This window comes from Dryobates pubescens, chromosome 25, assembly GCF_014839835.1.
Source record: "Dryobates pubescens isolate bDryPub1 chromosome 25, bDryPub1.pri, whole genome shotgun sequence".
NCBI lineage: Eukaryota > Metazoa > Chordata > Aves > Piciformes > Picidae > Dryobates > Dryobates pubescens.
Window position 1 is genome coordinate 15,001,173 of NC_071636.1, and position 14,502 is coordinate 15,015,674.

At 44.7% G+C, this 14,502-nt stretch overlaps 1 protein-coding gene across 2 annotated transcripts in view; it reads right to left on the bottom strand.

Annotated features, from left to right (window-relative positions):
• Positions 1–8,731: 8,731 nt before the first annotated feature.
• Positions 8,732–14,502, bottom strand: part of SPECC1L (sperm antigen with calponin homology and coiled-coil domains 1 like) — a 63,821-nt gene continuing 58,050 nt past the window's right edge. For both annotated transcript variants that reach the window (XM_054172797.1, XM_054172796.1), the window contains exons 15-16: positions 13,719–13,778; positions 8,732–11,622 (exon numbers count right to left, since the gene is read on the bottom strand). In XM_054172797.1, coding sequence (XP_054028772.1) covers positions 11,533–11,622; positions 13,719–13,778 — 150 coding nt within the window. In that variant the 3' untranslated portion in view covers positions 8,732–11,532. The remainder of the gene's footprint in view (positions 11,623–13,718; positions 13,779–14,502) is intronic.

Below are 14,502 nucleotides of genomic sequence, written 5' to 3' on the forward strand. Positions count from 1 at the left end.
CGGCACCCAGCAGCGCGGAGCCGGCGGCTGCGGCTCCCCCTGCAGGGCGGCGCGGAAGGCGCGGGGCGGGAGCGGCGGCGGGGCCGGCCCGCGGCGGGGCGGCGCGCAGCCCCCCGGCTGCAGCCCCTGCCTCGACGGGACGGAGACGGCAGAGACACGACGGGTCCCAGCGGCAGCAGGAGCAGCTGCCCAAGGGAAAACGAGGGCGGCGCCGGTACCTGGAGCTGGGCGTCCGGCAGCCCCGCGGCTTTAACTGGCGGCCGACGGCAAGCGGGCGCCGGCGGGCTCCGCACTGGCAAGGGCACACCGGAACAGCATCTCGCAGAGCAGCTGAAAGAAAGACTGGCACTCACTTGGAGGGATCTGCGAGTGACAGAAATGGGCTTTTACTGCCCGTGATCTGCATACAATGGGAGAGGAAGGCTTTCTCCAGACATTGTTCTAAGCACCTACTCCTTTCCAGGGTGGAAAAGCCACCAGCCTAGGGCTGCACCAAATGGCACAGTGCAGAGATGCCCTGCTCGAGCAGGGACACGTTCACCACCTTCTCTACTTAGCTGTCACCACTGCTCATGGAAAGGAAACCCAGTGCCTTACTACTCTGGAAGTGCTTTAGAGTTCTCAGTGAAGAGTTTACAGCAGTTCCACATTTCCCACTGAGTAGGTCTTTGAGGAACCCACCAGTGCACCCTTGCCCTTCCTGCTGGAGCCAGGCCCGCGGTGGCCTGCTCCCTGGGGCTGTGCCAGTCCCCAGCCATCTCCTGTTCCTCTGCAGGAGCAGACTTGGGGAACAACCATGACTCATCCCACAGCAATTTTGCAGTGGGGAGAGAACCTTGCAAGAATGTGAACCCACTGCTCTTTGTGGACATCATCTAAAGTTTTTCAATTTCTATTTTTCAACTTTACATCTTGGCAAGTCATTTATCTGCATGTTCCTATTGGCTGGACATTACAAACAGGAAAAACCACCAGTGGGACTCCACACTTCCCACCAACTCCACAGCAGATCCCAGCCTACAGCGAACAACAGCCAACACGGACCTCCACACAGGGGACTGCCACAGCTTGGATGCTTTTGCCACACAACACAAGTTACTATTCCAGGATTCCCAGCCCCAGAACTGCTTTGCTCATACACATGGGAGCAAATGCATATCCCTGTGCCCCACAGGCAGCTGGCTCTGCCAGCCCTCTCTGGCAGCAAGAACATGAATGATGCTGTGAGCTTTTTCAGTGTATCAAGAACGCAGGGAAGAAGCAGCAGAACTGGCACCAGCCACTGCAGCACCAACCTTAAAACCTGTGAGCATCTAAGCACCAGCAGCAGCACTGGACACTTGTGCTGCCCTCCACTCCACCCTTACCCGGAGAGGGCGGCAGGCTGGCACATGGCTGCCTTGCCTACAGGGCCCAGCAGAGCCCAGCATGCTGCTCCTGACACAATGGGAATCCTGCCGGGAGAAAAGAAAAAGTCATTTTCCCCAGGAAGTTACAGAAAAGGCTGGAGGCATCTACCACACACCAACATGCAGCGACTTGAAGGGCCACGGCTCTTGAACTAGCCAAGTGCAGAGAAAAAGCAGCAATGGGAGCCTGTGAGACATGGAGAAGCCTCCTGCACACATGCTGCAATATTGATATATTTAGAAGTGCTGCTGCCCACGGCAGGCCTGGCACAGCTTTATAAAAAATGCTGGCAGTAGGATCAGGCACCACTCGTGTGATGGCCTCACTTCTGCCCTGCACCACAGGCACTGTTCTCCCACTCCCAGTCAATATTCCATGAAATATTGTGGTTTACAGCTGCGTCTGAACTAGGGGAGTTGCAGCATCTGTTCAGCGCTGCTCCTCTCAGGGCAGTGTCTCCTATACTGTAGAGGTTGTCCGTCATCTTCGACCCAGATAGACTCTCTCACAGTGAAATCAATGAAAGCTGGGACTCAAAATACTTGCAAGGAGCAGGGATGCAGTTTCTAAATATGATTTTTGGTTCTGAATAGATTAAAAACAAAGTCCTTGCAGTTAGCTTCCTCATTAAGCTATCAGGCTGGCTCCCACCCTCCACACATCATCTCCCAAGTTTTCCGAGTCACAGAGGTTGATCAACGTAATTTTGAGGGACCCCAGAAATCCTTCAGTGGATATTTCTTTTCCCAGTTAGAACCCTTTTGATTTTTGGAGCTAATTAGTTTTAAGATTATTTGATGTGGACTATGTTGATTTTGTTTTTAAGATCAGCAAGGCACAAAAGATGCAAAGCAAATGCCCAAGTGGTTTCACAGGGCTGGCTGATAATGGCACCCTGACAGGCTTCTCATGTTTCCTAGAAATTACTTTCCCCCCGCCCCCATAAAAGCATTCTCACACTACTACCCAAACCACCAAACCACTGATCCCTTCCCTCACCAGCCACTCCAATCTGGAATTGTCCCCATTGCCACCTACTGGTTTTCTATGTGCAGCTGGGAATTCTGCAGTGTTTCAAGATGTCCAGGATCAGTATTAACACCTCCCAGAGCAGGCGAGCCAGATCCTCTCTGCCTTTCTGCTGCCCATTTCTCACCCCTGCCCAAGTCAATGTGTTGGTAATGAGCAGCTGCTGGCATGGGGCCTGGTTAGCAGCCGGACACACTTGTTTCCATCACTGCAGCATGGTCTTGAGCTGCTGCCTTGCTTCTGAATGATGGAATTCATTGGTTTGCTGTGATTTCTATGCTTCTGTCCCTGTCAAGTACCCAGATTGTCTTCAGATGACATTTCTCCTCGTGCATATTCACTACGGATTGTCCTTGTCTGTAGACAGTTCTACTTATACCCCTCCTTGACCAGTGGCCAAGGATGACAGCAAATGGGCAGTAAGGAGCACAAGCAGCTGTTGTGGGTCTGTGTTGTGTTTATGACATATGGAGGGGCAGCAGTACCGGACAGTGCTAACTTTCTTTCCCTTCTTAGTTACTCACAGAGGAAACCCAGCATTACCACGATTACCAGACACACTTGGAGAAGGGATCACATGAAAAAGTGGGCTGAACTATCAGAAAACAAGCCAGCTTCCAGCAGCCTCAGCAGCCATGGAGATGGTACTGCCACACACTTAGCTGGCTGCTGGCTCAGGCTGTGAGCTGAAAGCTATCCAGGACTGCAAAGAAAGAAACGAAGTTCTCTGATTCCCCTGTATGCAGCCAAGAGGGCTTTTTCACTCCTGAAAAGCAGAGCTGCAGTAACAGCCTGGGCACTACCTCTGAGCTGAACAAGCCAAACTCATGAATTTTGGGCAGCTGGAAAGTAGTGATAGGAGACCATCTGCACTTCTCAGGCTTAGCTCAAGTAGTAAACACTACAAAGACTGTGTAGAATAAAGGCTGAAATGCCTCCTTCAAAAAGATGACAGCAAGGTAAATCACAATTGAGTTTCATCAGTCATGGAACTCACCCTTCTCTCTGCTGAGACAGCGTTGGCAACAGTCTGCTTGGACACCTCAGTGATGCCACTGTGAATAAAAACCCAAATCAGCACCAAGTTGGAGGAAAATCATATTTATGTCCTGAGGCTCCTGTGTGAGGGACTGAAAACGACCATCAGTTTGTCCAGAGCAAAATCTGAAAGCATTAATGTGGGTTTTGTTGTCTGGGGGTTTTTAATAGAAAAAAATATTTCTGTCTTTAAGAGATTGTTTCCCAGTTCTGGAGCTCTTCTCCATCATGAAACTTTGCTTTCTAAACAGAGGGAATTTTGCAAAGAAGCATCAAACCGAGTACTGCATTAGTACACAAATGCAATGCTGTTACACAGGACACTTCAAATGATCTGTTCTGACTTGTCCACCATCTCATTCCCACAAATACTGCCCAGATCTCCTCAAAAGCAGTGAAAGGCACTAGGGTAGGTCAAAAAGAAGGGTTGCTTGAGGTCCTCCAGGAACACTGGCAACTCCTCCAACATAACAGACATATATATACACACACATATATATACACATATATATATAACCCCCCATATATACAATTATTTCTCTCACATTGTTCAGCATTCAACATTCATCAATTTTGTAATCAACAACAACAAAATAGCAAAGAGCCAAACCTGCTTTTTTCCTGACATTTCCAGCAGCACACTTTGCTGGAAATGCCCATGGCTAATGACTCAATGAAGGACAAATGTCAAAACCCAAAGCCTTCCCACAAAGTGCTCCATTCCAGCCTAGAAAGAGTTCAGCTTTTATCCAGGTTTAAGGAAAACAAGCTAAAAAGTTAAGGGAAGATTCATTCCCACAGGGAAGTGCAAATCATATCCCCGAGACTGTTTAATTCTGCCATTTGCACTCAGCTCAGGAACAAAAGAAGGATTTTCAGCAACTGCATGTCAAGAGTTGGACCAGTCCCCACGGAAGGCACTGCCCAAGCAGACTGTGGCTTCATTTCTCTAACTGCTATTCAGCATGACAGACAAGGAGATGGAGTTCAATCTAAATTTAAGCATTTTCTGTAGACTATTAATAGAAGGAAAACTGGTAGCATGAATCATCATGTGGGAGCTGCAGAGCAACAGCTATTTATTTGGTATAATAATAATATAAAGAAGTTACCTTTCTACAATAACTGAACTGTTGGAGTTGCAAGGCCCAGCAGAAGTCACTGGCTGCTTCTTCACTTGCACTGTTCTCATTCTATTCTAAGGAGCAATGAGAGAATAGAATAGAACAGAATAGAATAGAACAGACCAGACCAGGTTGGAAGAGACCTTCAAGAAAATACACATTGTGCACAACCAAGCTCTGTCACAACACTAATCTGAGACAAAAGTAGCTACTGACCCTGCTCCCCACCACTCCCTGCTGGGAATGTTGGTGCAAAATGATGTAACTTCATGGGTTTATAAAGCGAAGGCAGTGTTTGAGCCGCCTGTTCCAATGTGTGCAAACACCTGCAGCTCTGTGGCATCCTGTCACCTTTCTGCCCTGCTGGGCTGACGGTCCAGCTGGACTCTTTTGTTAAACCAGCTTTTTTTGGGGGAAAGATTTTGTTCAGGATTAAAAAACTAACAGCTCCTGTACTGCAAAACCTCCTGGTGCTCAGCACCCCTCAGGACCCAACCCTGCAGTGTTGCAGCTATGTGCACTGCAGGCCTTGCGGCACTGCAGCGGATGGACTCTGAGCGCGGCCCCCCGGGGCCAGGCAGCGTTAACTCAGCACAGTGGCATTTTGGGGCTCTGGGGATATTTATTTTTGAAAAATATGATATTGTCAACAGCTCAGTGAAGCTGTCTCCAGACTGTTATGTCTCCTGCTCGAGTTTCTTTCATTTTTAAGAGCTTAACTTTGAGGCTTCTGGCTTAGAGAAAAAAGCCTAAAATGGTTTAAGAAAAGGAAGCATAAACAAGGGAATGAGCTCTGTGCAGCACTGGAGAGAAGCACAAATATTTCCTTGCACTACATAATCAATGCAAATGCTTAGCAGTCAAAAATATTGTGATAAGACACTACTGCTGTGTTCAACTCTATTTTCATAATGAGATTAAGGAAGTTCCAAAGAACTGAAAATCCTGAAGGGCAAAAAAAATATCTAAGAGCAGTCAACATCGCATTTATCACACAGGGCTTCTCACAGACAGAACTCAGCTCTGCGAACACAGTGCAGCTAAACCATGGGGATACAGAGGGCAATGACAGAGGGGAAGGCTGGTGAAAGCCTTACCTTGGATTAGGGTTGGTAGCATCAGTCCCTTATCTACTTCTCTTTAATTCTGTCACAGGTCGAGTTGAATCTGCTGCTGCTATTCAACCCCATGCCGCCCTTGTGACAGCTTCAACCTGAAAGTGCTGGCTGGAGCAGAGGAGGTTCCACGGGAACAGAAGAAAAAACTTTTTCTCAGTGAGGGTGGCAGAGCCCTGGAGCAGGCTGCCCAGAGAGGTTGTGGAGTCTCCTTCTCTGGAGACATTCAACAACCACCTGGATGTGTTCCTGTGGGACCTGCTCCAGGTGGTCCTGCTCTGGCAGGGGGGTTGGACTGGATGATGTCTGGTGGTTCTTTCCAGCCCCTAACCTTCTGTTTGTGCAGCGCCTTCATTCAAGAAAACACAAACACACATTTTGCTATTTGCAATCTTTATTTCATGAATAATTAAGAAGAAAACATGGCAACATTGGCAAATTGAAGGCATACATACTAAATACTCATACAGAATACATTATGGAGAAAGTAAATGCCCAGATCTTTAGTGGTCCTTGCAAACTAAAAGCATATTGGTCCTCCAAAAGGTTTAGCTTAAAATATGCTTACTGACCTTTTAAGTTCCAATGATTAACAGCTTTTTGCCTTTCAAATCAGAAACAGGGTGAAACACAATTTGAACAGACTTACACAATTTTCTCAAACCTGTATTTCTTAGCTCTAATCAGAAGCAAAATATTTTTTTCCTCCTTACTTTTTCTATATATACACCAAGCACTGGGGACAGAAGCACTTCTGGAAATGTCTGATGCCATTGAGAACCTGCAGACGAGCACATCTGGAGGCACAGGTGGATGTGTGTACAAATACACACTCTCTGTCCAGGTCAAGTGTCCACACAGGCCAGCGTGCAAACCACCTGAAAGGCTTCTGGAAGAGGAAAGTGCTTGTTGTCTAGAACAAGAATTACTAAGCCCACCCAGGTGCCATCAGCTCAGTCCAACAGTTGCGTTTCAAGGGACCATAAACCCAACATGAATTAGAGAAGCTGGATGGATGGGAAAAGCTTTTAAGCATCACTGGGTTTTACATCATCTCTAAATGCCATGGAAAATGAGCTTTAAATTATCTCTTTAGATTCTATTACTGGCTACAGTGTCATCTCAAACAAGGCAAGTCCTCAGCCAATATAGTGCTCTGAAGCTAGAGTGAGACATCCGCACAAGTCTGCTCTTCAGTGGAGTCCAAAACTCATCACACTGTTCTGTCAGTTCTGCCTCACACCTGAACTGAAGGTACCCTCATCCAAGAGCTGGAGGGTACCAATTAATGCCCTTCTAACTTTGATCTGGAGAGCTGCCCAGTGTTAAATGGGATCACTGATTTATTTCAGCTGCATTGAACAACTCTTGATCATTACTGACCTAAAGTGAACTAACAGTCTGGAAGCTGACTAGTCTAATGCTTTGCTTAGTAGTGTTTATATTTTCTTCCCATTAGATAACATACAGAAAAAAAATCTGCTCAAAAAACCCCTTCAGATATGTATAAAAGTGCTACTTCAACAGAGTAAAATTGCCTCACACTAACATAAACCCAAACGGTTCTGAAATGTTGAGAGTCACAAGGATTAATTACTTGAGTGTCTTACGTGTACTTGTGTCCTCTTCACTGAAGTCACTCCCAAGTAACCATCCTAACTGAACATAAGCAATCATTTGGAACCAGGAAAAGCCTCCAGAGAAATTTCAGCAATGGAACAACATAAAAAGAAGAGCCTCTTGCTCCCCATTTATTGAACCAGAGTTCAGAAACAAACCAGGACTAGTCCATTATTGCAAACGCAGCCCGTGGGCATGACAGGTCAGGTCTTCAACTGTGGAACCAGGACTGCCAATGGCTCCTCTGCAGCAGGAAATGTCCACTGGGCTTCCTAACTACCATATAAATAAACTAGTTACATGCAATTAAAACAATCCTTATGTCACTAGAATGAAGATGTATGGAATACATTGCTGTGCTGGGGCAGAGCAGGTTTAAAGCCTTGACCTCCCCAGACGGTTGTTCATATTCTGGAACTCTATGCAAAATACAAAAGCCTTAGAAAAGTGCAACAAAACTAGCTTCATGACAGTTTCCTTTCCATTTCCATAAATACAATCTCAAAAATATTAAACAGAAGCATGCTTCCCAGCGGAGAACAAACGTGCCACGTTTCAGCTCCGAGTAAGGGATTTCGGCTACAGTGAAACCCCCTGAAAATAGGGGATTCAAATGGAACCAGCTCAGCTGCTTCAGGCCGATGGGAGGCCCTGACGTGAGTTGACTCCACTGATTTGCATCCAACAAGCCCTGCTGGAACTGCCAGGAACTCTACGTGCAACCCTGTGGCACACAGCAGCCTAAGGGTAAGGAATATCGCAGGCAAAAGCTAATGTCAGTTGGAACTCAGTCATCCGGTAGAGGGTTAAGGGGAAGTTTGGTGCGAGGAAACAATTCCATTAGCACAGAATGAATTCATTTAGGCAGGCTAGGGCAGTAGCCTTGTCAAACTGAGTTCAAGTGTGTTGCATCCCCAAAACTAGCAAGCACAAATACCTAAACTAAAAAAAGACACTGCTCTGGAGACCTTAACAGAAACCAGAGCTGTATAAGCCTGGGGCAGTTCTGTTATTCAGCATTAATTATGAGCAGCATACTTGCTACATCTCCCAGATGCTTGATATCTTGGCTCTGACAAGCCCAAAATGTACAACAACACAGAAATTGAAAGCAGGAAATACAACAGAGCAAACTTAGCTGAACGAAGGCCATGTTTCAGTGAAGAGGATGCAGAAGATGACACAGCTGTATCTGCATCCAGATGTTCAACAGCTCCATTCTGGTACCCACCTCCTCTACAGCAGGCAATGAGTAGCCCTGATAGACTACAGCACAGGGATTTGCAAGGCACATATTAAAATGCAATAATAGAAATGGATGATAAAATATTTCTCCTTTTTTTTTTTTTTTTAGTACATTCAGAAGTATTTTCTGGATGAAAAAGAAAATAAATGAGCATAATTCTGCACTTCAGCTGTACAAAATCCAGAGTATTTCAGGACAAACTATGGGTAGGAACCAAACACAGTATTGTCATCCATGTCCAGAAGGGCTACAACTATTCTGCCTCTTGAAAAAAATGAATGTGGTTTGAACCTTCAGAAACAACATGTTGTAGAGTGCAGCAAAGAGTTATGTTTGGGTTACATCATCTTCCACTCAGCCACCTGTGCAGCACCTTATATGTAAAGGCTCAGATACATCATTATAAAAGAATCCTCTTCATGAAGCCCAATATTCCTTTACAGACAGGAATTCAGCCGAGGTTTATCAGACAGGTCACACCAAGAAGACGTTTACAGAGCTCTGCAGTTCCAAACAAGATCACTTTTATGATAACTTTATCTCTCTGAAGTTTTGCAGTTCATCTTTTTAACAGGCAGGCTCTGAAAGCTGTGACTCCCCCATTCCCAAATGGTTAGACTGTTGGTGTTATTTCAGTTAAGGGCTAACACAACTGCCCAAGTAACTGAAGTTGCTCATTAGCTCAAATTACCTTACCAGAAGAGGGCACGAAGTCAATTTAGACCAAGAAATGCTAGAAAAATATTTTCTGAACATCTAAGGCAAAGAGTAAGACATCACAGATGAGGACATCTGTTCAGAGTGGGAATAGAAGGGTTTGGAACACAAACTGACAAAGCCTGCAGCTGGAATGTGAGGCAGCAGTGATGTGTATTTGCAGTAAGCCTGCTCTTGCTGGAACTCACTTGAAGAAATGAAGTAAGAAATACACAGGAGAGGAAATTGTATTTCAGACTTTTACTAAAATCTGTCAGTGAAGGGTTTTCAACCTGAACCCTCTCTTGCAGTAATTGTCTTTACATTACATGGGCTCTTGAAATGTACCAACTAATGCTCTGAGAGTATCTAACCACTTTCAGAATCCTAAAGAATGTGTGACCCCACTGCTCTGAAAACTTCTCCAAAGGGCCCCAGCATGAAGCAGTTACTTGCAGATCTCTGTAATTCTCACAGGCACATATCAGTGTAAGAGTGCATTTATACACAATGCGAGCTGCAGGGACATGCTGAATTATTACTCTTCACATGGGCTCTGTTCTTCAGATGACAGGGGTTGGATTTGGCAATAATTTGGAATGAATTCTGTGCTTTTATACCACAGTGAAGTTTCACAGATGCCAAGCAGAATTGCATTCACTGGGTTAACATCTATGACATTCAAACTGTCCTTAACAGTCGTTAGAGCACCATAGGAATGGCAGATTCATTTTCTTTGTAAGAGGGTTAGTGTGTTGGAAGAGCATGTGCTTATAAATAGCAGTTGCTACAAAACTCGCTTCTAAAGTAGGCTTCTGCTTAATATTAATGAGAGATGTTGAGCTGTGATAAGTATGCAGAACAATAAGAGGCAGAAGCAATGACAGAGCAAAGTCTTCCCTTGATCTGACAAACAAGATTACAGCAAACAGCATATGACAAATGGCTATGCGAGGTCCCTCTGAGCCACGAGCACCCTGCACAGGGCTCTGCAGTGCCAGCATGTATCACTGTATCACTCCAATGATCACTAAGGCACTTACTTAACTCTTGCTGAGAGCTGTTACATGAATTCACGCCAGGAGAAGCTGAGCAGGCTAAAGTTCTGTTCTGTCCTTTGACACTGAGTCACTTCCACACAATACTCAGGACTCCCAGGTGTACACACATGACAACAGTTCCTCCAGAATTCCTGCCTCACCTTCTGCCAGTGGGACGAGGATGTGCAAGAGCAATGAAAACCACACAGAACACACGGCAAAGATGGATTTTGAAGCAAACTACTTCTCTGTTCCATCTTTGTGAAAATACCTTCTCTGCAGAGGAAATCCTATCCCAGTTCCAAAATTCTCCCACAGAAATCCATGCTGTATGCTTGTATTGCTGTGAAGCCTGGAGTAGCTGTGTGCTGTACAGGCAAAGGAGGAAAAGGGGAAAGAAGCAGCCATAGAGGGGCTGATTACCAATTAGTTTCTGTTGCAATGGAAGCACAGGGAGTTTGGACAGATTCCTTGAAGTACAGCACACCCTGGAAACCAGGAGCTGCGTGCGCTAGTCTCTGCTATCTGTAAGATAAAGTTGGAAGCCACATCAGTGTGACAGAGGTAGGCTTAAAATGAAGCTCTAGAACGATTTCTTCTGTGCCAAATTTTCCGAGGTATGGAGAGTGCTTTTCCACTCCCTCTGTCGCTACGGAACAAAAGCTTATTTTCCTAGAATATTGTGCACATTTGAGAGGGAAAATAGCTGTGAAGGCAGTAACTAAATTACCATGAAGAACTTGACTATATCAGGGTGTCACAGGCTTTGGGGTAGAATGCTCAGACTGTGGTATCAAGATGCTACAGAAAGTTCGGTGATGCGATGCCATGTTCTCCTTTTCCTTCTCATAGCTCAGCTGTACATTCAGTGTCCCATAGAGGATCCATTCATCTCCTAGGAAAGAAAGCTTCAGGAAGTCTGGCTGGCAAGGCAGCACAGAAGTAGTCCAGGCTCTTTAGGCTACTTAATTAATCTGAATAGCTTAATAACTTGGGTTATTCCAAGCACTGTGGCAATGAGTTCTTGCTTTACACAATGCTTTCCAGGCTTAGTAGCTGAAGCAATCCGAGGCAATCCAAGATAGTGTCACTGAAGTTTGAGGGGATTCAAATGTTGCCAGTTTTCAGTGAAATGGGGATTAGCATTTCAGGAAGATTTCCATCTGGTAGCTGATGCTGGTTCTATCCCACGGATCTGCTGAGTCTTGGGGGTTTCAGGTCTCAAAGTATTTGTAAATTGCTGTAACATACAGCATGACATTCTGCCAGTCGGGACGCTCAGTTCGCACCATCTCGTTGATGTCCTGCCACAGAACAGAGACTGGTCAAGATCAGGGGTGAGAACCTCCTGAGCAATGCAGCAGTGCTGCTACAGACTCCTGGGCATGGTCAGTCTGTAAAGCAGCCACAGCATAAAGCACGGATGCAGAAAGCTCTGCTTTCTCCCATGGATTTCTGTATTAGCAAATGCAAACAGCTATGAACAGTGCTCCTGTGGACAGTTCTTTGGTTGACTCAAGACTGGAATGTCTGCTGCTGGCCATGCTGGAGCTGTCCCCCACTTGATACAACTACAACAGCAGTAAGGACTCTGGTGTTCACATAGCCCCACACCAGCCTCACAAGTCAATACAATCTATCCAGGAACCGTGAGTCAGAGAATCCAGGCCCAGATATCGATTGAAGCTAAAGTTCAAAATTGCTAACAGGCTAAGAGTCAAAGATCAATAAATAAATAACTGCATCCTGTTTTACAGCAGACTACTCAACTTTAGGTTGTGTTACAGGGACTTCTAAGTGAAGAGTGAAGGAAGAGAGAAGCTGGGTATTCTTTACCTGGCTGTATCCAAGACACAAACCCATCAGTTTGTGTCTGGCAGGCCAGTTCACAGTATGTCATGGTGCCAGTGCACCAGACTGGCAAACACACAGCCTGAGCTGCCCTTACCAGCACATGCACAAAGGACAGCATCAATTTTGTTTACTCTAAGGGTCTATTTTGTCAGCTCTGGGTCCAGGAACCTCCAGAACTTAAAAAAGTCATTATTCTTTTTTTAATTTTCCACATGAAAGCAGCTGAGCACTTTCCTACTCAGGGAACAAGCAACTACCCCTTACATTCCCAATACTATTTACAGAGAGTAGTTTTCACACCCTCATTCACCCTTCACCCATGTAATATGGGCAAAGAGAAAAGAAAATACACATACACACTGCAAATGGAGGTGTGTAAACAGATAATAAATCTCTCAGATGGATACAACTTGCACTTAGAAGACTTACTTCCATTCAATTTGCCTTTTAGAGTACCTGTAAGTAAGTCCATAGCAGAAAGACCAGACAGACAGCAACAGTTCAGAGCAAGGCTGAACTCTGTGAAAATGACTGCAGTTGTTTTCCACAATCTACCTCTTACATCAGCACTTGGTAAGAAATTTCCACGCTGCAAATCACTAACAAAGCCCAAAAGCTGCACTACCATTGTCAGCAAATACAATACTGGGGGAGGTGGGGAGGGTGGTAAAAGCACTGATAAGGATCAAGGAAAGTGTTATTTTTAAAGTTGTCTGACTTTGCTGTATTATCAGTTGCTAACGGTGGCAGCTTTGTTAGAATTCAGGTTACAAAAATATCACTTCAGTATCATGCTTGACCCTGGTAATTATTCATAGGGGTTTGGGATACCCCCCAGTGCCATACCTTCATAAATTTCCCTTTCCTAGCTAATGCTATACCATGGAAAACTAATTCTTTTAAGCTAAAATATGTATAAGAAAGATTATTACAAACAATAATTGAAAATCAACCCTTATAATTATTAGAATGATGACAAAGTTGAAGTCTGAACTTAAGAGGGAAATCCTGACCCTCATGCTACACTAAGAAAAAACCAAATTCCACAGCTTGACTCCAGAACGCCTCCAGAACCAAATCATTTGAGAGGAGGTCAGGAAGGAAAGAACTGATGAATTCTTGAAGACACTACCCCATTATTCTCAAAGAAATCTTCTGATGCTGTCCCTGTCAGTGCACAGGGCTTGGACTAGAAGGCCTTTAAAGGTCCTTTCCAACCCAAAGCATTCTGTGACAAGTTTGGTGAATCTTCCTTTTATGTCTTCAGAGTTTATCTGCTATCACTCTGCTTCCTCTGCTGCAGCTGCTGGACTGCAGGTTTGTATCTCAGTCACTGTTTCATGATGAAAACATGGTGACAGTGGGTTTACTAAAAGACACTGAAGCAGGGAGTATCTTTTTCAGTCAAGTATGATAGAGGAGCAATAACCTTTAGCTGCTGCTATTTTTAAGCATAAAGCATCAAAATACTTCAAGAGTACAAACCAGAATAATTAGATTTTTAGAAATGGGTTCTAATCTCACTCAACATGCACTTAAAACTTACCAGAGTAGATTTGATGCCAACACTTTCAGCTGCCTGAAAAGCCAAGGTGAAATTTCTTCTCTGCATGAGACAGAAGACATGTTAGAAACCAAGGAAATGCTCCTTCAGCTATAATAAAGCAGTGCTAAGAATATTCACAGCAATGTTGCTGCTTGAGCTTCAAAAGGAGCCCAGCTTTGACTACAGCAATTCAAAGAGCCATAGGAAGAAGCGTGTCCAAAAGTTAGGAACATCTTTAACTAACTCCTCATTCAAAAATCATTGCCACTGAAGGACAACTGAGCTACCAAATGCTAAGGAACAGATTATTTATTCTTTTAAAAGCAGAAATTTGAGAAAATCTCTTTGTGTCTTAATGAAACACTTGATTTTTAATGTCTTCTTTAGGATGCATCATAATCAATACTACAGCTGCAGGCAACACACCAGTACCTACTAACAGTAGCACAGCAGAATACACACAGACTACTCTGCGGTACTGACAGCATCTAGTTTACCTTTCTTTGATTGCTATCACTTGAGAGGAATACCACAGTCACTTATCAGTGTGAGAAAGTAGGATGAAACAATATCCTTATGAGTTTGAAAGAGATGAATAAAACACGTCAAAACACAAATCTAATGGATTACAAGGCTTGCTTTTAACACTCCTTGCTTCCAAAACCCCAACTGAAAACATTTCCCGAATGCCTCAGACTTAAATGTATTAAATTCTGTTATTTTTTGCCCCCTTACATTTGTTCCCGAGTTCCAGTTAACCCAGTGAGCTCAGAATATAAAAAGC